Below are 24,127 nucleotides of genomic sequence, written 5' to 3'. Positions count from 1 at the left end.
AGGCAGTGTTAACTATTTCCTACTTAAATAATTATAAAAGAATAACAATAAATTATCAGAGGAAATCTATAAACACTGGTATAAATAAGTGCGATGTATAAACGGTTATGTTCGAATTCAATTAAATTCCAATAAATATTCTGTAATTCTATTAAACAAACGTAGTACGTTAAACAACAGTACTGACGTTTAATCGTATCCAGTTCTACGGTATAAAACCAATATTCCACTGTAACGTCTCGTACACAACACTGATTATGGTAATGTTCGTATGTGTAATATTTATTAAATTCTGAGCCAAAACAATTAATTATCGACTATGCCTTCGGGCGCCATAAAAATATATTTAACATTCAATAGTCCCTGTTCGGATCGCCATTTGATATGACGAAATTTCGGGTTGAGAGACAAAATTATATTTTAAAGTACGTGTTTGTCGTCTCACCTGAAATTCTGTCACACCTTAAATTTGTCCAGATAGCTTAGCCTACTATGAGATAGTCCAGGACTCTAACGTGTTTGTTAATTAATTATCGTTTCGAGATTATTGGCTCAGAATATTAATTACAACAATAATGCTTACCTACAATGTTAAGCTTACCTTCAACAAGTGCTCATCATAGCCACTCGAAAAATATGTAAAGTTAAATTTTGAATTTTGAATAACCTATCGAAATGCGAATAAGCCTAGTTAATTAGAAACTAAACTAAACCGTGATTCGGTCGTTATACTTGGTAATCACCAAAGTAAACTTGTCGGGAAAATTAGACTCGGTCGATCACCAGAGTCGGTACGGGGTTTCTTAAACCAAGTTTACGTAGGACGGTCCAGGGTAACGTGGTAAGTCGTACGTAAACCGTTCTGGCAACTTAACTGATTTCCGAAGCTGGTTTAAGACAAAAGGTAGTGTGCTCGTACGTGAAAAGGCGTGCGGGGTGCGCGAAACTGCGGCACAGTAAAATAAAAATAATAAATCTTCTCTAAAAATGAGATTAAACAAAATAAATTCGGTAGCACACTAACCTGATGACTTAGGATTCTACCAGGATCGGGGGAAATCTTTAATTGACCACAATTTAGGAGGTTATAAACTGTTGGATTGTCTCCAAACAGCAAGCGTACTGACGGTTCGGTAGCGGGTGGACGACTGATCATGAGGTCTGCTCTTCTGGCCCTTCTTCACCATCGCCCCTGGCGGCGGGGTAGGTAACTTGCGTCATCCCCTCTACGATGACGTAGGACCCTTGCCCCTACGACGCTGCTGACAACGCGGGCGCGGCTTACCCCGAACGTAGAAAATTATAATATTTAAAATGAAACTTTTAAAAATCGGGTTTTTACCCCTTGACGGGTTTTGGGTCGTTACACAGGAAAACGTCTTCGATAGGATTTTACAGAGTTTGTTGATTTTAATTTAAATTTACTACTAATAGGTAACTGAAGGAATAGAGCATTGTGGTCAGACATAGATAAATCAAGATTCTCAAAAGGAGCTTTACCATAATTTATAGAAGTTAGAAAGTTATCAATGCAGGTTTTTGTTGTTTTTGTTATTCTTGTTGGCTCTTTGATGTTTATCAAGAAACCATGACTACTAATTATATTTTTAAATTCTTCTACTAAATTACTATTCTTTTCTAAAAGGTTAATATTAAAATCAGCTGCTATAACAATTTGTTTCTTTTTTGCCTCAATTTTCAAAACAGTTAGGAAGCTTTGAAATTTTTTAAGAAACAAATTACTAATGCAATTTCCTGGTATTCTATAGACTGATACAATTAACAAATTAAGACCTTCAATTTCTACAAAAGACCCTTCAAAGATAAACTCCTCATTGAAAGTTTTACTTAGATCTTGTCGTGATATGGTAGAAAGGGAATCATGGACTAGTATACAAGATCCACCTCTAGAGTAATTCCTGAAAAATCCATCCCTCAAACTGAAATTGTGTATTCTATTTAACAACAGTTTATTTTATTCTTTTATATTATGTTCATTAAAGCAAATTATTTTAACATTTTTTGTGCTTTCTAATAAAATATTTATCTCTTCAAATTTTTGCTTAATTCCTTGAATGTTGTAGTGCATTATACAATTACTTAGATTTTTTGACAACATACTTATGTGATTATGTGCTATGTTTTTTGTGTTGTTGTCTCTTTGAATATTAAAAAAGAATTGTTAGATTCAAATTTACTATGAACAGGAGTGCTAATTTGTTTGCTTAAATCTAAGTTTATGCTAGGATGTACATTGTTTGGAATTTTTTCAACAGGACTATTTCTTAAAGTAAGGCACTGAACATTTTTAGGATCACCATTGCTCTGCTTTTCACTTAACTTCACCACCTCACTATACTGTAGCTGGCCTGGAACCACAGGAGGGTCGTTTTGCAGGGTTGAGTGTAGGGTTGCCTGAGTTACAGTTGCTGTTGAATGAGCGCTGATGGGTTGAACTGCCGAAGGGGTGACTATAGATGGTGAAAGTACTATGACAGATTGTGATGTAGAAGTGGTGTTTGGCCTGTCATCTTCCAGCTGTCCATTGCCATCAGTGTCTGGGATGGTAGGAGTTGCAGATATGAGGGTTTTGTAGTGATTTCCGATAGATGTATATAGACTATTCAAAAAATCACAGTAGTTTAGTCCATTTCTCAGGTGGTTTCTAGATTGTTCCTCAAATACAGTTATTTCAATAGGCGCTCCTGTCGTTTTATGAAACTGAACTATATTTTTTGCAAAAGCATCAACTGGTATTCTGTCTCTTGAGCATCCCATTGGAGAACATATAAGTTTTTTTAGTTGACGCTTCTTAAAATCTTGAGTCAGCTCCTTAAAAGCTAGGTTATAATCTTCCACTTGAGGTTTGTTGTGAAACTTAGCTTTGGTGACTAAGCCATAGACAGTTAGGCCGTCTTTAACTGTCTGACAGGTAAGGTGTCTGTTGAGGAAGTCATTAGGAGTGGGTTTTCCAAAATGTTTTTTAAATGCCACCGCAACTCCTGCACTCATATTTTTATTGTCAAAAACATCTGCTGAAATGCAATGTGCTAGTGCAGTAGATTTATTTTGTTTGTATTTCCTAATAGATTTACCCATAGAAGATTCTGTGATTTTGATTTTTTGATTAATACTGTCTAGTCGTAAATTAAGATTGTATTCCTTGCTCAGAGTTTTTATTATGATGTTCGCTAGTAGATTTTTCCCACTGTTGTTTAGGTGTAGTCCATGAGTCGTAAAGCTACACCTCTCCAGTTGATCTAAATTTATCAGCCGTGCGTTACTATTTCTAGCTACTAACTCTCTGATGTAGTTGTTTAATAAGACCAACTGTTGGTTGATTACATGGTCTTTAGGTTTGTCAAAGCGTTTGGGAATTGTTGTAATAAATACTTTTCTCTGTTTACTTATTACAGTTAATTTATCTTCCAATTCTTTGTAGATATTATCCAACTTATTGTCCAGACTATCGTTAGACCCTCCCATGATTATAACAGGGTTTCTTGTGTCTATTGAAGATGATTCTAGAACTTGTAGTAAACTTGCATTGGCTCTTACATATCCGAAAACATTAATTTTATTGTTGCTGAATTTTTCAATTTTCTCTTGCACATTCCTACCCTGACTATCAGAACACAAGGTCACTTGTAGTTTGGTGCACTTGCTTACAGTCGGTTTATGTGTATTTGTATTTATGTTACGTTTCTTATCTTTCATAGGAGTTTTAGCTTCTAGATTTCTTTCTTGTAAATGACTGTCCTTACTTAAAAATTCATATTTATTTGTTAATTTGATACAATTTTCAAAATTATTCATAGAAGTCCTGGTTGAAAACATAAGTTTTTCTTTCTTTTTTCTAGGTACTTGGGTCCAGTGTTTTTTATTACATTTTGTATTCTCAGCATCATTGAGGTTATTGCTGTTTAATTGGGCAGATGTCTCAATATCTGTTTGACTTTCCTTAGTAGAAGTTTCGATGACTTGATCTTTAGACCTTTGTATTACAGTTGGTTTCAACATTAGTTTGCCGAAAGTGTGAGACTTTACATTATGTGTGGATAGTGTGAACAACATTGCCAGTTGAAAACGTTTGTTAGCTACTTCTAATTCAGTGATGTGGAATCATCAGTAGTGTTGAATAGTTAGTGGGTTTTTAATTGTTCTAACAATGAAGTTTAAAAGTTAAAAGTTAAAGGATGGCTATAACTTTACAGTGTATTTACTTTCAGCAAGTTTCTTTATATGCAAGTATAAATTACTATTTTATAGTTGATACAGAATATGCATGTTGCGCAACTCAATGTCGTCCTGTCCAGCCTCCTGGATCACTCTTGGAACTCGGGTCTGCCATTGGCCTAGTGATTTTTTTTTTCGTCCATGGACGCTAGGCACGAGCCCGGGATTGTTTTTTACATTACTTCAGGCTAGACCTAGGGGTTGTGGCATTATCACTTAGAAAAAACCAATGGTGATTTGGAGGGATTTGAACCTGGACCTCAGGAACCAAAGTCCCGCACTCTAACCACTAGACCAGCTCGCTCCTAATGGCCTTATGAATGGAGCAAATGTAGTTACAACGCTTGTTGTTCACCCTCATACTCCAATAGGAACGAACCTACACAAAATTTGAGCATAGTAGCCTACTTGTTTGTATTGTGGCCCCTGGATAGTTAAACCCAATTTGTTTAAATTGTAAAATTAATAGAATTTGTTCTTTATTAAAAAACAACAAAAAATACAACATAAACAATGTATATCAATTAGTTGTTTTTTTACGGATATGCTCATTATAATTTTAAGAACTCATTATAAGAACTGAACTCCTTCTTTATCCCAGAAAAGAAATTTCTCAGGACGGATATATCCGTTTCATGCTCGGAACGTAAACGGAGATTGACGGATAAATCCGGACCCATAGCCCAGGAAGTGCTAAAAAAGCTACATTTTGTTTTTAGTGGAAATGCAAAAGAAACAGCTGGGCTTTCTGAATTTGAAATCAGAAATGTAAACAAACTCATGTAAACAAAGTCTTATTTTGTTTTTCTTTCAAGTTTTATGGCTTGAATTGAAAATCCAAAGCCAGTTTTGCAAATCTGCACACCCGGACCTAAATATATAGACATGAAGGTTTATTAAAAGAAGTATAATTTATTTTTTTCTTACAATACAGAATATCATTGCTGTATTGTTTAGTCATTGCTTTTGATGAAGTTAAATAATGAACATTATGTTTTAGTTATCAATCAATTATTTTGGTGTTTAATATATAGGGGCAAGTCTTAACTTACTTAAACTTTTGTAGGTATCAAAGACAAGAAGATGGTAATTTTAGGCTGCAAACTGTACGCTATGAAAGTGTAAAGCTTTATGGAGAAAACAGTCAAAAGTCAGCAGCCTCCCCTTCAAAGAATGAGTCAAAATCATCATCTTTAAGTACAGTAAGTTTTTTTACTATGAAATATAATATCATTCACACATCATAAACAAAAATTACATTAAATAATAGGTTGACTATGAAAATACCTCACTGCTGTATTTTGCTACAGATCTATGCACAAAATGGGTTAACAATTTTAATAAAGTACATAAAAAAGAAACACATTTGAACTGATATGTCACCCCTTTCAGGGAATATCTGTCAAACGTGTTTCTTTGTTATGTAAGTCACTTTTAACTTCCTGAGACTCTTTCTTCAGGTGACTTAGTTGTGTATCCTTCCTTTCTCCTTGAAAATTGAAAAGTCATTCTTTTAATTGCACCACTGTTCTGTCAACACTTGTATTCAGTTCAAGGTTTATCACATCTATGCTATTTTTTAGTCTATTATAAGTCAAAGATTAGTGGATTGGTTGGGTTTTGAAGATAACATCATTGCTTGATAAAAAAAAAATACATGAACAATACTGTAGAATACAAGGGTTGGCAGGAAGAGAGGGTGTTTGGAGGCGTCTGGCCATTAACAAATACTCTCCATTAATGTTAAATTTGGTGAGGGAGTTGGGGAAGAGAAGGCAATGACCATGATCATGACTCATGATGATTTGTAACAAAATGAGGTGACGGAACTTTTACCCATTTAATGTGATTAGTACCTATTTATGACAATATTTTTATCTTTCCGAAAGAGAGGTACTGGAACGCCGTTCCACCGAAAATCGAACACTTTATATATATAATGTGCAGTATTAGGTTGTACTGTAAAATTGGACAGTGTTTTGATGCTAGTTTTCAAGGTCATTGATCTTGTTAAACCCCAGTCGTTACTCATTGATGTTAGAAATAACTCTATTTTTTTTACAATTCAATCTAACCATAATATTTTCACATAATTTAAATACAATATTTCTAGGGTTGAGAGAAAGTTTTGAATAAAAGAAGTTGTACCTAGATTTTAGGAAGTTTAAGTTTATCTCCGTTCAATAAATTTATCATTCTGACTCGTGTATGCTGCCTTGTATCAATGTGTTTAAGAATACACTGATATTTTTACAACTGTACTTTGTTTTTAACTGATGTAGGTTTTCTAGATTATTTCGTTGTTTCAGATTGGTGTTATGTGTTCAACAATTACTGTATTTTGTTGATGTTGACAGAATGTTTTAATAATTGGTTGGCTTTTATGCTTAAAAGAGTACCTGGAAAATAATGAACATTATGTTTTCTTGTAAATTTGCTATAGTCATAGTATCTGACACTTGAATAATTCTTATTACGCAATGACCCCAGATCAATTAATACTTGATGGATTAGAAATGGTTGTTTTAATCAGATTGTTAGCCTATTTGATTTCAGTAAAAATATACTTGTTTGTTTCAGTTGAATGGTTCAGCGTCATTCAAGGTGTCCAACATAGAGTCAGACTCCAACAGTGGAGTGTCTCAGGTTTTCATCTCCATAGAGGACGAGAGTGGAAAAACCATCAACTGTGTGACAGCGCCTGAGGTTGTGGGCGACCAGATACCCAAATTTGCTACAGTCATTGCTTCTGCTATGGAAACAGATACAGATGATACGGGCGATGAAGTTAAAAATAGCTACTAAAGGTGAACAGATTGAATACTTTGAAGGACAAAATGTTCTTATTTTAAAGGTATGAAGACAAGAAATGTAGAGTCAATATTTGAACAGTAGCTTTAGTTTGGTACCTACCTACTACTACCAGTATGTGATCATGTTGAAATTTGTTAACGTATTATTGTCAAATTAAGAATTAGTTGGCAAATTTATTTAAGTATTTCATGAAAGTACTTATATAGAATGGGTTTACAGAATATGAAACATAAACTGTGGTAACATTCTGAAAGTGATTCAACTGTGCCTATATTCTTGGTTTAATTTTGGCACTAACAATTTAAATACTTGAAATTAATGATATTTTTAAAGTTTTGTTGCATTTAAATAGCTGCATAGTAGATATATGAATAACCACATCTTATCTAAGATGTTAAGAAGTTGAAGGATGTGTATATTTCAATATTTCATGACATTGTTAGTTTTATCTTTATTTTATACCTACAACTTCATTACTTTCTATACATTTCATTATTAAATATACCACCATTAAGGTTCTTATGAAATAGGCTATTAAGTTTATTGAAAGTTTAAAATATTATAGAGTAAGTATTGTATTTTGACTGGTGTAGTTCTCAAGTTAAGTTTGTTTTAGAGCCAAATGTGATGTAGGAGCAAACATATTTTAATAAACTTTTACAGTGAGATATGTTTTTACTTACAATTGATCATATCTTTACATCCTTGTTAGCACCTACAGGGTGAATAAAAAGTCAAGACCCCCCCCCCCCTCTAATATTTTTCCAAGTAAATATACAGAGATATCCTTTTGGTGGCCGAGCAATCTTAGCAGGAAGTTTCATTTTATCATTTTGAAATTTTTGAGTGTCCCCCCAAAAGGGGGGATTCGGGGGGCAACTTAAATATTTTAAAAGTAAACCCCCTTCAAGTGACACCTCATTTTAAAGTGTTTACAAAAACTTAAAGAATGGTGAAAACTAGAGGTCGCTATCTCTTCTCTATCCAAAATGGTAGCCCGTCAAATGTTGTGGAACATTAATGGTAAAATTGTCGATATTGGCTGTCATTTTTGATAGAGAAGAGATAGCGAGCTCTGGTTTTCACCATTCTTTAAGTTTGTTTAAACACTACAAAATGAGGTGTCACTTGATAGGGGTTTCTATTGAAACATTTTTAGTTGTCCCCCGAATCCCCCCTTTTGGGGGACACTCAAAAAGTTTAAAAGTAAATCCCCTTCAAGTGACACCTCATTTTAAAGTGTTTACAAAAACTTAAAGAATGGTGAAAACCAGAGCTCGCTATCTCTTCTCTATCCAAAATGGCAGCCAACATTAACAATTTTTACCGTTGATTTTCCACAACATTTGACGGGCTACCATTTTGGATAGAGAAGAGATAGCGACCTCTAGTTTTCACCATTCTTTAAGTTTTTGTAAACACTTCAAAATGAGGTGTCACTTGAAGGGGGCTTACATTTAAAATATTTGAGTTGCCCCCCGAATCCCCCCTTTTGGGGGGACACTCAAAAATTTTAAAATGATAAAATGAAACTTCCTGCTAAGATTGCTCGACCACCAATAGGATATCTCTGTATATTTACTTGGAAAAATATTAGAGGGGGGGGGGGTCTTGACTTTTTATTCACCCTGTATAGGTATTAATTGAATTAATCAAATAAAGTGGGGAGAGTGATGCACATTAGAACCCTTCTTCCACCACCATCTGTGGTGATGTGGAGTAGTATGAGTGTAAAGGAAGATACCTGGGCCCTATATACCTTTCTCTTACCACTATCAATTCACGCACATTTCCTGTCGTTGTTCAGCTCTACTGCAAAGAAACTAACTACCTCGTCAAAGTCCTCAATATTGCCTTAGCTGCATATCACAGGCAGCTTTTATGTTATTTAATATATCTAATTATAATATAGTGAACAGAGAAATAATTATATATCTGGACTTATTCTGATTCGTGAAAAGTAACTAGATTCAGCAAATGTGAATTCTATATTTCGGATATTGATTACCAGATCACGACCATTGGTGAACATAATAAATTACATAATTAAAATAAGTTTGCCCTTGCCTACACCCTTCCCCAACCCCTATATAATTATCTACTCATAGTCTTAATGCTACTACTTATCCGAATGTTGAACTGTTGCTGGGACCACGCACAAAACACTACTGTACTCTCCTCTCGCCGCGCGTGCTTGTCTCGGGGAGACTGCGCGCGCACCTAACTGTGTCACGTGACTTGCGCTATTGTCTTGTAGTGAGTCGCTACACATCGCTTGTGTTATTTTCTACAGTCATCTCAAAAATTGCTGTTAGATCTACATTGTATTTGGTAATAGAGAGAGTGGTGGAAGAAGTGTTCTTTCTCTCACGCATTACCCTCTCCACATTCTATCATAATTGACAGGATCCATCTGTACTATGTAAAATAAAATGCCAACAATAAAATTAAAAATAAATTAAATTTTATTTGCTTTTAAACTAGTATACACATAATCATATTTTACAATACACTCAGGAACAGTCAAATGTACAGTTACGAATATACAAAATATAATAGAAACACAACAGATCTATTTATGTACAACCATAAAATGTCATTTATGAGGGCACATTGCTGTGGTTATGTTTGGACCTTTGTCGTTTTATAAAATCTTTTGCTAATTTTTCACCTTGTCGGTGATCCAAAGCTTTCATCGCATCACATTCTGAAACAAAATAAGCTTATGTAAAAACTAAATCACAATATTATTTACAGTATATAAATATCCAGCCACTGCTAGTTTTTTTTTTTCTGAAAACTGAGTTGGTTTAACCATCCAAACCCCATTCATTCACAATGGCCAATTCCTAATTTACATAATTAGTTATACTGTAAATGTTAATTAAATAAACAATCTTAACCTTAATCCACTAGCAGTTCTATCTTGACAAGATGTGTATCAAGGGTCAACATATTACCTTTTGTTTATAATTCATCCCAGTTAACCAAACCATACACAGTGTCATATTACAATGAAGCGAGTGGAGCAGTTGCTCCAGGGCGTAAGTCTCTCATGTAATAGGGTGGACGTTAGCAAAGAAAAAATAATAGTTATTGTTAAATCGCTTACAGTTTAGGATAAATTATACTTTTCCGTTTCCCTCAAGGGTAAAAGGGTAAGGGCGAAGCTCATTGTTTCGGGAGAAGGGGCTTTAGCCATTTCTGCTCCAGGACCCTCTCAGAACCTGGCTACACCACTGACATATCATCCCATTAAAAGATAAAGAAATTAGTTCTTTACTTTAGCGAATTTCGCTTTAGGGAAGAAGCTATTACTGAGGTGACATTGAAAGACCTAGACCTGGGACCGATTTATTTTTATGTTTTTATGTGTTTTTTTATGTTCCCAGAGGCCAAAAACACTGTTCGTCCAAATGTACATATTATATATATATATATATATATGTCCGTAAACACAATTACTCTAGTAATTATGCTCCAATTTTGATTAACTTTGGCATGAATGCTTAGAGGTGAATAAACTGGATTGAGTTTGTAAACCAGCAATATCAGGTAATATAAACAAAATGTAGGATATAAACAATTTTCCAAAATAGGTTTTTTTTTTAATTTGTTCTCTAAAAAAACATGGAAAGGCATTGTATTGCCTTTGTTAGGCAAAAGGTGGTGTCGATTCCTTCTCAATGTAGTGTTTCCTGTCTTAACCTAGTATGACCTTTGGTTCTTGTCCTAAGCTGATAATAATCCCCTCTCTTTTTAAAATCTTGGATCCATACTTTTGGACCTACTTTAGGAAGGTCTAGGTTGAAGGAAAAGGCTTCATGAGGCTTAATGTTCTAAGATACGGGTTCTTCATTCGACTGCGCAATAATCTATTTCTTATTTAGACAAAAATTAAAAGATAATAAAAATAAACTGTTTTCAATAAAGACAAAAATACAAGACAACATCAGTAAAGAAAATTAATAAAAACAAGTGGTTAAATAATAATTAAATAACCATTGAGGTTGGACAAGTTTGTTTATTTCATCCTATAAATATTAACGTTTGATCAAAGATACTTTTTCCCTAGGCAATAGCAGGAAAAAGTACTCATTAAATCTAATGTTATTTAAATAGGGAATAAGTATGACTTGTTTATAGAAATATTTTTCTCAAAATCCATGCAGACATATTACGCTTAGTCTGCATGTTTGCTGTGGCGGAGTATTTCATAGGCTAGTAACATTAAATATTATTAATATTACAGGCTCACCAATTATTAAAACTAGTTCTCCTACAACCACTTGTAAAGAGATTTAAATTAACACCCGAAACCACATAGAGTTAATTCAGTTTGATGTGATATCAAAGAATCCATGTTAGTCGATTATTTGAAACTCACCCAAACTAGACTCCGTCGGCTTGCTGAGTTTGAGATGCGTCTGTTGCATCTCTCGTAGATTGGTCTCCATGGTCGTTGTAGGAATCTCACTGAAAGGGAAGTAAGCCTCTCCCAGAAACTGTGAAGTTACACCAAAGTAGTCTTGGTCCTTGACCATGAACAGCAACATGGCGTCTTTAGCTTGTCTCTGCTCCCTGGTTAGCTGGCTGTTGACAGATAACACATGTCACTAATGCAAATAGTCCAAACCGGACCCAAAATGGTTCATCCTAGCCAAAACGACAGTACTTTAAATTTCAGCAAAACGTAATAAACGTAGATTTATTCAACAAATTAAGTTTGTAATTTTAATTTTTTTTTGTTTTCCTGATTTGTTAGGTATGATTCAACTAATTTTATTGCCTAATAAGAAAATAGTATATTATAGGATATTTATTTTGCGGGCCAAACCCTGTTCTTGGTATTCACACTATAACTAGCAAAAAATAACAATTTTTATCTACTTTTATACCACCTAGTATATTAGGCCTATTATAAATAAAATCTTGTTTATTTCCACTCACATTGTGAAAGTCTCATCAAATAGAGGAAACAAGTTTTGTTTTTGAGCTTTTGTCCTTGGCCTTTTTACATCTGCAAAGAGCTCCTCAGGCAATAAGTGAATTTTCACATAAGGATCAGAAGAACCTGCAACACACATATGTAAGTGAAAATTGGGTTTATTTTTAACAATAGGTAACGCCGTACAGTAAGAAAGAAAGAAGTTTTTTGTAATCATGGAAGGATATTTTAATATTATGATTTCAAAACTTTTGTGTAATCAATAAATACCCCCGCCGCAGCAAACCTGCAGTCTAACCGAATTCATTTGCCTGATTGGGTTTTCAATTGTTTTTATCTCTTTAAAATGGTTTGGTGAGAAATTGGGAAATTTCTTGTTTTGATGTTCAAAAATGAAAAAAAAACCCATTTTTTTACCCCATAAAACCCCGTTCCATGGTCCAATCAAGCTGGTTCGCGAACTCATTTAAGTTTATCCTGCTCTACACCTTAAAGCCAAATTTCATCAAAATCGGACAAAATTAGTAGAGTTATCACGTTCACAGACGTATATATATATAGACCGGTATATACAAATTTGAACGAATAGTGTTTTGGTGTCTAGGGACATCAAAATGAAAAAGTATATCGATCGGTCTATATCTTACTGTGCCACCTACAGTAAAGTAACAGCTACAGGGTAATTTGCTAAAAATAGCATTGTCACCAGATACAGATCTGTAATTTTAAAATTAAATCAAATAAGAGGATCAAGGGCTATACACATAATTCCCAATTCCATATAATTTGAATAATGGAAAATTTTCAGCAATACTTGTAATGTAATTTATCTTGTTGTACGGCTGATTTCTAAGCAATTGTAAACGTCACACAGTGTGTCATATGGACTCTTGCTTTAAACAGTACTTCAAATCTACATAGAGCTAAATTACTTGTTTTTTTTTTTTTTTTTTTTTTTTTTTGTAATTTGATGTTATTCTGAGAATTTAAGATGTAAAAAGTAAAAAGAATACCATTCAAATATTTAATCAGGATGGTGGAGTACCATCTCTTTCAAGTAACCTAGTGCACAATGCTTAACAGTTGCGATGATTTTAGAGGTAGAGTACAAGCTTAGGTATGTCAATTTCAAGGCTAACACCTACTATAATATAAAATCAGAGACAATTACTGGGTGCTCAATTTATCATTAATGCTGATATCTAGATTTTCAGTTTTCACGTAATCTAGTGTTCTAGTTCATAAGTTTTTGAATGCCTCTAAAATAGAGTTTGAGGGTCACGAGAATGAATCACAGTGCATTATGTTAGCTGGGAGGCTGTGTCTAATTTACAAGTAAATGGTATTTGTCTCATCGTTTCCTGATAATATCAAAGTGTGCTATGAAAGTATGATTGGCCTTATGGAAGAGAATATGCATTGTTGACATTACTGTATATATTTTTGTAAGACAGTATACCTCAAGAGATCAATTTAACACAAGGCAATGGAATCAAATTTAAATGCTATATGTAGTGTAATTCTTTACCATTGGAGTCCAAGGGCTTGAGGTTCCTAGCATTGAGGACCTCCAAACGTAGTGTGTCGTGGACAAACTGTAGTCTTACTGTCAGCAGACCCATGGGTGTGGTCGCCATCTTCCTCTGTTCCTCTAGGCGTGCGATGTGAACCTGTGTGAAAACAGAAACTCTCTGTAGCACTTCCATCTTAACTACTCTATGTTGTGTTGAACCATTTCTATAGCCCTAGGCTTGGTTTTGACCACTGCATTCATTTCTATGTTTGTCTATTTATTTAACCCATGTGTACGTACAGCATTGACATGGTGATAGTTGATGACAGAACATAGCATAAAATATTGTAATGCTGTATATATAAAATGTAAAGAAGAAAATGACTTACCTTAGATTTTGTGTTTTGATAGGAATTGCAATAGAAAATTATTGTAAATTAATTTAAATATATCACGGATTTTGAAGTCACAAAGTGGCGCTGGCTGCTAGTCAACATTAAATTTTGTTTTATTTTTATGAATTATCAACTATCAATAATTGAGATGGGGACGCTTATTTTAACCTAAATATGAGTCACAGTTAATTAAGTCTATTGCCCATGGTCATTGTCATCTTAGTTTGAAGTATACTCTTTTATTAGAAAAATAATACAAAAAAAATAAAGCTATAGAAATGATTGGAATGCCAAAATAACCTATAACTAGTATTTATTTAGTATGATAAGAATAAGAATAAGAAGAATAAGAATAAGAAATATTTATTTCCATTGATCTTTATAAAAGAAATAGGACACGTCATTGTTATACATAGTTACAAGGTGATTCAGTGTTTACAGTACAAAATATCTAAATTTAAATAGACACTTACATGAAAATAAAAGCTTTATTTCAACTTACTCTTCAAAATCTAATATTAATTTCACAACTTAAAAAATCATCAATTTTGTAAAAGGGATTTTTAACAATCCAGTCATACAGTTTATTTTTAAAAATACTGTAAGAAACTAATTTTGCTTCTTCAGGCAGCTTATTAAAAAACATTATACAATTTAATTTATGTGAATGTTTGGTTTTTGCCAATCTGTGCTGCAATATATCTATTTTATCCCTACCTCTTGTATAGTGATTGTGTACGTCTTTTCGGAAAGAGAATTGATCTAAGTTTGACTTTGTATATATTAGAATTTGGAATATATAAAGATTTACTATGGTTGGTATCCTGAAATTAATGAAAAGAGGTTTACAATGTGTATCCGAGCACTCTCCAGCAATGCTTCGAACCGCCTTTTTCTGGAGTAAAAGGATGTCATTAATATGTGGAGAGTGGCCCCACAAAATAAGACCATACAGTATGTGTGATTGAAAGAGTCCAAAATACGCCAATCTTAAATATTCTTGACTAACAAAATCCTTAAGTTTCCACAGCAAGCACCTCACTCTTGAAATTTTGTTACAAACAGATTTTATGTGTGATGACCAATTTAATTTTGAATCCAAATTAAATCCTAAAAGTTTAACTGATTCAAATTTTACCTCTGTTTTAAGACTGATTGTTATATATTGTGATTTGTCAGAATTACAAGATAGTCTGTTTGCAGAAAACCAATCATATGCTCTGTGTTCAGCCTCTTGACTAATTAAGCGCAGGGTTGTTAAATTAGAATGGTTAGCGAGTAAAGTTGTATCATCCGCATATATAACAGATTGTGTATTTATATTTGTAGGAAGATCATTAATGTAGACGTTAAAGAAAAATGGCCCTAGTACAGAGCCCTGAGGAACACCGGTTTCAACTTTTTCAGTTTTAGAACATTTATTTTTAATTGATACCAATTGAAGTCTATTACATAAATACGAAGAAATTAGAAGCATGGCATCATTAGTGATGCCATAAAAACGTAGTTTGTTAGTTAGGATATCAAAAGGAACCGTGTCAAAAGCTTTACTTAAATCACATAAAACTAATGACACAGATTCCTTCTTTTCTAAAAATTCGAGAGACTGGTCAACTAAAGTGAGAATTGCTGAGGTTGTGGATTTACCTCGACGAAAGCCAAATTGGGAGTTTGACAATAGGTTATTTGTTTCAAAGTAATTATTTAATTGATTATACATTACTGCTTCAAATATTTTGGAAAAAATAGGAACGAGTGAAATAGGCCGATAATTTTGAACCATTTTTTTATCACCTTTTTTGAATATTGGGATTACTTTCGATATTTTGAGGGATGGAGAAAAATATCCCTCCCTCATACAGGTATTCAATATAAAAGCAAGAGGGTAGCTAATAAAACTTATAGTCTTTTTCAAAATATTATTAGAAATCCAATAATAATCCATTGATTTAGAATTTGTTAATTTAGCAACAACTTTAATTATATCCGATGATGAGACCTCTGACCAAGAAAATGTTGTATTTATTGAGTTGTTTCCTAAAAAATCTTCTGCTTTGTAGGGGCTTTGTGGTATTACTTTACTTAATTCTTTTATTGAATCTAAAAAATATGAATTCATTTCATCTGGGTCAAGTATGGCATCTTGACTATGAGTTGGTGAATGCTCATCTTTAATTACCGCCCAGGCAGCACGACATGGGTTGGAAGCATTACTGATGAAGTGCTCAACCGCGTTCTTTTTGGCAAGAGTCATTTTATTTCTATAGAATCTTTTATGGTTCATATAAACATTATAAGCTGCCTGAGTTAGCTCAGAACCTGTAGATCTTAAGTTTTTATAGACAGTAAAGTACTTGAGCATATCATTCTTAATTATTCTAAGCTCAGGAGTATACCATTTTATAAGCTTATTATTTTTATTATTTTTAGGTTGCCTGTCCGTTACTTTGACCAATGGGGAACAATTGTGCCATAAATTCACATATCTTTTAAAAAAACTATCAAACAAATGTTCAACACTAATTTTGTTATGTTTATAATCATCTATCATTTCCCACCTTTCCTCTCTTAAATAAGAAATAAATAAGTTTAAATTTTGGTCATTTTGCTTCCTGATAAATACACTGGAGGCTTTGTTATCAAGGCTATTTTTACTTGTATTTGATGTAGTAACCATATTGAATAAGAGTGGAGTGTGATCTGCAAAACAGTTTTCATCACACTTCACACTATATAGGTTTTCATTAAAGTTAACAATAACATTATCTATACAGGCATTACCTCTAGTAGGCTGAAAATTTGTGATAAAAAGATTAAGAGATCTGAGTATATTGCTGAATTTTACAAACTTTAAATCATTATCAGATGGCCTGGCCATTTCAATATTAAAATCCCCTGCCACTATTATTTTGGATCTATTTTTTAATATCTTTCTGATTGCCTCTTCAAACTGTTCAAAAAATGTATTGATGTCCCCATTTGGAGATCTGTAAATACTTAAGATTAATATATTTTCATCTATTAACTTAATACAACAAAGCTCAAAGTCAACTTCAGAGTAAAACTGTGATACATCTATAATAGAGAATTTTATACCATCCCTGACATAAATTCCAACCCCCCCCCCATTATTTTTTGAAGCTCTACAAATTACATTAGCTGGTATAAAATTTTTCGGTACATATAAATCAATTTGTTCTTGTTTAAGCCAGTGTTCAGAAACACAAATTAAATTAATATTATTTTTTTCAGTAACAGATTCAAGGTACAACTCTTTGTTTCTTAAACATTGAACATTGACTTGCATTAATCTAAAAAACCCCTGCTCATATTAGGATTACCACTCAAATCAACACTTTTCATTTTTTCATGCACTTCACTAGGGGAAGAGGCTTGGTTGGGTATTTTGGATGAGTGGGGTGTTTGGATGGAATGTTCAATTGGAGAGGACTGTGGGAGTAATGTACATTCAGGTTGCTGAGGTGCTTGGTAGAAATCAGTACTATTCGGAGTGGACGTTACGGTGGGATGGTGTGCCAGGCTTTTGGAGGATAATGACTTTTGAAGGAGTTCTGAGGGAGGGATCTGTGTAAGGTATGATGGATATATTGAAGTAGATGGATGTTGTGGTAGTTGTGTAACAGTAGGATATGATGAGGATTGCAATTGTTGGAGTCGTGGAAGACAATTAGAGGAGGTCGAAGAAGAAGACAGCCGCAGTTGATGCTCAGTGGGAAGATCTTGCTGCATCTGTTGCACGGTAGGGACAGGTATTTTTGGTGATGTCATCTGAGGAAGACTTGCTGTAGGTTGAGTCTCTTGAAGCTTCGTTGAAATTTGAAGTTTCAAGGTCTTGACAAATTCCTCGTGTGTAAGACCTCTCCAAAGGACTCTTTGTGCCTTTTGACTGTAGGAGATAATGTAAACTGATGCTCCTGTTGAACGATGGAAGTTTACAATGTTTTGTGTGAAGTGTTGTGGTTCAATCAGATCTCGCACACATCCCAATGCTGAACAAATTAGTGTTTTCAGACCTTTGGACTTAAAATCTTGCTCAAGCTGACTGAAAGCTTCATCATATTGATTTTTGGAAGGCTTACCATAATATTTATCTTTTGTAATGAGGCTATATACTGTAGGACCGTTTTCTATTTTTTGGTATGCCAAATACTTGTTTATAAGGTTGCAAGCTTGAGGTCTACCAAAACTATTCCTGAACACCACTGCTACCCCTGCCGACATGTGCTTTTCATCTTCAAAGTCAGCGGATATGGTGTGAGCCAGTGCTACTGACGAGTCATTTCTAAACTTGTTTATAACCTCTCTCATATTTTCCTCCAGAACAGATACACCTTTATGACTCATAGGCGCTTTACTGGAGTTCACAGGTTTGTTTGGTTTATCTGAGATACTCTTCTTTTTGTAGATAAGGCTGAACACAATCTCCGCCACTTTAGCTTTACCCTTTTTATTCATGTGAAGCCCATGAGTTGTAAAAAAGTGTCGAGAAAGCATGTGCAGTGGCAAGAGTTTAAGTTCTGGATATCTCTTGGCAATCAACTCAATTTCTGAATTTACTTGGGCGATTTTCAAATCAAGTTCAGGCTGATCATGTCGCATAGGTATTGTAGCAAGTATCAGGTTAGTATGTTTTGTATCTTCTATTAACTTTAAAATCTCTTCAATCAGTTGATTTACACTTGTATTTTCCATATTATTTGTGCCCGCTATGACTAATAGATTGTCACTTTTTTTAATTCCTTTGTGTGATTTTTAACTTCTTCAACAACTTTATCAAATTTTGCGCCTGGTCTGACAAAAGAACACACATTGTCTGGGATTCTTTGTTGAACTAAGTTACCGAGGACCTTGCCGTGACTGTCTGATAACATTATAAACTTGTTTCTACCATCATTGCTCTTCTGTTTTGTTATTTTTCTGATGTTATAGGCACTATTACTGGGTTGGGTTGCTGGTTTTTTGTTGATAACAAGATTATAGTTTAAATGTTCAAATGATTTATCATCAATTGTACTAGAGGAGGGAGAAAGCACGTTAAATCTGTTTTCACTCTCAATACTAGGAGTATGAGGCATGATAATTTTACTAGCTCTTGTTACTGTTTTCCATGTATTTCCTGAAGGTGTAGAACTGCTGAGGGTTTTGAGGGTAGGGTAACAACGAATGCAGACTGTTTTAGATTTTAATTTAGTTATTTCCTCCTCCAAAATCTTAACGTCATTTTGAAGGCTATCAACAACAGCTTGAAGACTTAAATTTTCAGATTTATATTTATTAAGTTCTTGTAACAAAATTCTACTATGGAAGTTGCTGGTTGTACAGTGTTCTTCTTGATTTAATTCCTTTTCAACTATACAGCTTTTTTCTGTCAGAGAAATTAGTTGAGAATTTTGATCGTTTAGGCCTATATTTGTAGACTCATCAGAGTTTACTGGTATTTTATTTTGATTTTCCTTCTGAATACTATGAAATGGTGTTTTATTCATATTTTTAGAGGATGGAAGAGTTGTTTTTGGTGATAGATTTCTAGATTCATAGAGTTTACGGATTTCTGTTAATGCCTGTTTATAATTTTCTCTGTGCTTCATTGCTACAGATTCAACTGGGTATTTAAACTTATTGTCTTGGTAAAGACACAAGTCATTCTTATTGAGAGTAGCACATTGATTAGAAGCAAAAAAACTCTACTTTGTACTTAGTGGTGTTTTTATAGGAAGTCTTGTCAACATTCTTCACTATAGCCGGCCAATATGGATGTCCTTTAACTTTGGCAAACACCAAGTTGCCTTCAGTTAATTCACAACTCTTAGCAGGTGAAGTCATGTTTAATTCATCAAACCAACAAGACACTATGTATACATAAAATAATCATTCCTACAACATTAAAATTGAAATAATTATATTTATTAATACCTTATTATTTCAATTAGTCTTATTGAAAAAAAGTCCAAGTCCAAAAATGATGATAATAATAGTCAAGAAAATGTGGTTTTGTTATTTTTGCCAGTATATTATCTAACACTATATTTACAAGTCGTGAAGTTTTTCTTCATTGATTAATAGGTAGTATATTTTACCGGTATATAGATGTATTTTATTTTCCAATCACTTGTTATACTTATTAACCCAAAAGTCCTGGATCAGTTATCGGTAGATATATTATATAGGCATATACGTAATATTTTCCATCACTTAATTTTACTTAGATATATTAGACTGTATTTGTAATTTTTAGCTGGTGCGAATAGAAAATAAAGTTTTACAGTTCAGTTAACATAAAAAAACAATTGCTAATGTTATCTGCCATACCTGGAAGATAGTACGTTTGTAAAGTAGTGGTGCTAATGGCTTACCTGCATGACGAGCTCTGGAGTGTCCATCCCATGTAAGGTCAGCAACCTCTCTATCTGGGACATCATCTCATTGTTATTGTTCTGATTGTTCTCCCCTTGTCTAAAGAAACCCATCAACACATGCAGAGTTTTGTGCAGATTGGCAAAAAAAGGTGGTGGCTTCCTTTTCTGAAACAAAATCACACACATTGGCTACTAGTTTATCTTGTTGATAAAAAATGTGTGAAATTATTTCTAAGAAAGTAAGGGATTAACACAATTATTCTTCCTTTAAATGGGAATGGGCACACGGAAGGGACTAAGGCTAAAGGTGTAGTGACGTCATATCTCTAGTGGCTAATGTCTTCTCTTGAGGCGACACGATTACCGTAACGAAACGATGAGATTTCAGCGGCGTTCGTGGCATGGTTGGTAGCGTTTCGGATTGATGTTCAGGAGGTCCCGGGTTCAAATCCCGCTGGCAGCACTAACTTTTTGTCAACAAATTTTTCATATCAGCAAGTTTGGTTGGTTAGGTTAGGTTATGACAGTTTAATTTTATAATACTAAATTTTAAAATTAATTTTATAATTAATTAAAAATTATAAGTAATTATTAATTCGATTTTTATCTTATATAGTTTTTATATTATCAGCAAGTCTGGTTGGTTAGGTTATGTTATGACAGTTTAATTTTAAAAATTAAAAATTTATTTTATAATTTGAAACAATATTTTATAATTAAAAAGTTATAATTTTATAACAAAAAATAAAAAAAATAATAATAATTTAAATTATTTCAACTTAGCAGTTCTAGCGGCAAACGCTGACACTACAAGATATGTTAGCCTTAGTCCCTCCCGTGTGCCCCACCGCCTTTAAATGTATTTAAAATTAACTACCCTTTCTTAATGGACCTTAAAATTTATCTGCAGACTAAGAAGATTTCCATTTGCCTAATAGAATTTTCATTCAAATATCTCCTTAAATGACATATTCATTCCCTACCTAAATAACATTAGTTTATTTAAGCAGTGCTTTGGTTTGCTGCTACAGGGAAGAGAAAGGGTGTTTTTTATTAAATGTTTATAATTATTGATGGTATGGAATAAATCAATTTGCCAAAGTTGATCAAAATATATCCATAAGCAAGCAAACTACGATAGATTACTTATTCTCCATAAGAATAACGTTTTTAATTGTAATTTTTTTTTATGTTCTTAACCATTGCATAACAACACTTACACAAACAAAGTTATTTTTTTATAAGCTCTTCAAAATGGTTTAAAAGAAATTGAAAAAAAATGTTTTTAGGGTACAAATGGGAAAAAACAAATTTTTACCCAAAAAACCTCCTATAAACCTCTGTTCCCATAGTCCGATCATGCTGGTTCGGTAACTCGTTCAAATAAATGTAGGTTTACACGTTTTTATCAAATTTCATCAAAATCGGATCATTTTTGCTCGAGTTATTGTGCTAACGGACACATATATATATATATGAATTTCAACGTATGGTGTTTTTGGCCTCTGGGGAACTCAAAAAGAAAAAGAAGCAAATCAGTCCCAGGTCCAGATTTTACTATGAGACCTACGGTAACAACTTATTCCCTTATGGGAAATTCACTTAAATCTGTAACATCAGCACTGAGTTGTTGATTCCCTCACAGTTGATGAGTTGAAGTTGACCAACATTGTTGTGTGTGTTGAGTGTTGCTTAAGCTGATGTAATTTGAGTTTACTTTAGGCAAACAAGGCAGTATCATTATTGTAACAAATTACTAGCTGAGATTAAGAACATGCGATTTGCTTTAAATATTAAACTTTTATGACAGCTGACTTTCACGCCCTGGTAACTAAATGGTTTTTTACTACCTAGGGAGCAAAAGAGATACTTTAGACATGCACTGCATTTAAAGCATTTGTTTTTGCGGTAGTATGACAAAAAATGTACTAGCTAAGCTTTAAATGGTGAACTAAGCTATGGTGAAAAGCCAATCTCATTTGTAACTTTGTATGAATGTTTGATGTGATCTTTGGTGTGATATTTGCATGCTTCTGAAGCCTGAATCATTAAGTCACTATGGGAAAGGTAACTGTTGGCACTAGATAGATATATACATCCAAAACCAAACACAATGTTAATACTTATTCAATATCACCAAATAACAAAACTAGTCACATAGGCCAACTTGACTAACAGGTTAAATAATAGTTCTTTACCTCGAGCCCATTCTCAACCAACTCATACATGATGTTTGCCAGCTTGTTAAATGTAATGTTGAGAATTCTGTCAAAGTTGTCGGGGTTCAGTTGAGAGCCAAGAGTCGTCAAGTTCTCGTCTAGGTACTGCATCAGTCGATCAACAGAGTTATTCTCTTGATCTGCCAACTCTGCTCCTTCCATTAAAAACCTCCTGATTGCTGGACTCATCTGCAAAGAGTGAACAGTACTTGCCATCAAGAATATGCTAGTTAAAAGTCACTAGAACAGTCAGTTAAGTTCATGTGCGGACTTTAAAAATACTGTATTAGGCTACATAACTATTTATATGGAGATCGTTACTTGTATGAGGTAATTTAAAAATTCACTTATTTTTATCCAATTTTTTATCATTTTCAAACATTTCTGACTTTCTCAGTTCTCAGAATATAATTAAAATAATATTAGAATGATATGATAATTTATGTTTTTGGAAGATCATTTATCAAAGGAGAAAAAAAAGGAGAAATAAAAGTTTTAATGCGATGATGTCATTTGCTGTTATGTAATTTAGTCAAATAACATAACAGAACATCTCTCTCACCAGAACATGATGTGCTCACCTTCTCAACAACTGTTTCCAAGAGGTCCAAAATTTTGTTTTTGACCGTCTCCACTGCATTATCCAAGACTAGTTGCAATGTTTCCCTACAATGTTCAGCCGCTGAGTGACTCTGAAACTCTGCCAATTTCTTGATGATGTCATCCAACCCCAGTTCTTTAACAAACGGCTGGATTGACTGGCGCACATAGTCAATATTGTTGATAGCCAAGCACCACTGAAAAAAAAAACATCTTAGAATCCAGTACATCATGTAACAGAAATTTAAACAAATTGAAGAAATTCCAATCACATGTTTTATTTACAGCGTGGGGTGAAAATAGAGATATCTGTTTACATTACATATTTTTGGTTGAGTTTTCGACCACTGGACATCCTCTAGTGCATCATAAATATAAAACGTCACTAGCTCGAACCACTGATAACATTTAGATATGGTTTGGACTTTTTTTACAGTTTAATTTAAATAACAATACAAACATGTTTGCTTTCGGGATGGTGGCGTCATTTGTTTATGATCAATACTGTTTCTGTTATAATATTCGTGTTGTTAATTACTTTTCAAAATAAACTTAATTTAATACCAATATTTACTCCATACCTCATTTGTAACTTCAAATTTCTTCTGGTAGACAGTTTGAGTTTCACCCATCTTCTCTACTCTCGAAGCCATGATATCTGCATAGTGATCTGAACACCTACAAATGTCCTGGAAAAATAACAGAATTGTTGATAAAGTAACTTGTGCTTAAAATGTTATGACTAAAAAGCATACGGGGAAATACGGCTAATAGAAGAAGAACTGAGTAAAATATTTTATTGTTGTGCAACCTCAATACAACAAAATCCCAAGAGATCAAACCCAGAACTTGTTACATTCATAAAATATTGCCATATCAAAAGTTCAAAAACCACCTCAAATACATTCGAAACCTTTTAAACTGATTGATAAATCGTATAAACTTACGGTTTCTAAAAATAAAAAAGCGAACACAAATGATTATTCCAAACAGAATGTTGTAAGTAAACATTACAGCTGAAAATA

General features: G+C 33.5%; 2 protein-coding genes across 12 annotated transcripts in view; one reads left to right on the top strand and one right to left on the bottom strand.

The window, feature by feature from the left end:
• The window catches only part of LOC128987530 (histone H4 transcription factor-like), a 121,452-nt gene extending 113,736 nt beyond the window's left edge, over positions 1-7,716 (top strand). For all 3 annotated transcript variants that reach the window (XM_054408417.1, XM_054408416.1, XM_054408418.1), the window contains 2 exons: positions 5,303-5,438; positions 6,817-7,716. In XM_054408417.1, coding sequence (XP_054264392.1) covers positions 5,303-5,438; positions 6,817-7,041 — 361 coding nt within the window. In that variant the 3' untranslated portion in view covers positions 7,042-7,716. The remainder of the gene's footprint in view (positions 1-5,302; positions 5,439-6,816) is intronic.
• Positions 7,717-9,492: 1,776 nt separating this feature from the next.
• Positions 9,493-24,127, bottom strand: part of LOC128986887 (protein unc-13 homolog 4B-like) — a 116,401-nt gene continuing 101,766 nt past the window's right edge. For all 9 annotated transcript variants that reach the window (XM_054407486.1, XM_054407482.1, XM_054407483.1 and 6 more), the window contains 8 exons: positions 23,684-23,791; positions 23,084-23,299; positions 22,482-22,691; positions 20,281-20,448; positions 13,527-13,668; positions 12,001-12,124; positions 11,438-11,643; positions 9,493-9,757 (listed from right to left, as the gene is read on the bottom strand). In XM_054407486.1, coding sequence (XP_054263461.1) covers positions 9,651-9,757; positions 11,438-11,643; positions 12,001-12,124; positions 13,527-13,668; positions 20,281-20,448; positions 22,482-22,691; positions 23,084-23,299; positions 23,684-23,791 — 1,281 coding nt within the window. In that variant the 3' untranslated portion in view covers positions 9,493-9,650. The remainder of the gene's footprint in view (positions 9,758-11,437; positions 11,644-12,000; positions 12,125-13,526; positions 13,669-20,280; positions 20,449-22,481; positions 22,692-23,083; positions 23,300-23,683; positions 23,792-24,127) is intronic.

This window comes from Macrosteles quadrilineatus, unplaced genomic scaffold, assembly GCF_028750875.1.
Source record: "Macrosteles quadrilineatus isolate MER2022 unplaced genomic scaffold, UCM_ALF_1.0 Scaffold_2__2_contigs__length_208266976, whole genome shotgun sequence".
NCBI classification, from domain to species: Eukaryota; Metazoa; Arthropoda; class Insecta; order Hemiptera; family Cicadellidae; genus Macrosteles; species Macrosteles quadrilineatus.
The sequence above is the reverse complement of the archived record's forward strand: the minus strand, read 5'-3'. Positions and strand labels throughout refer to the sequence as shown.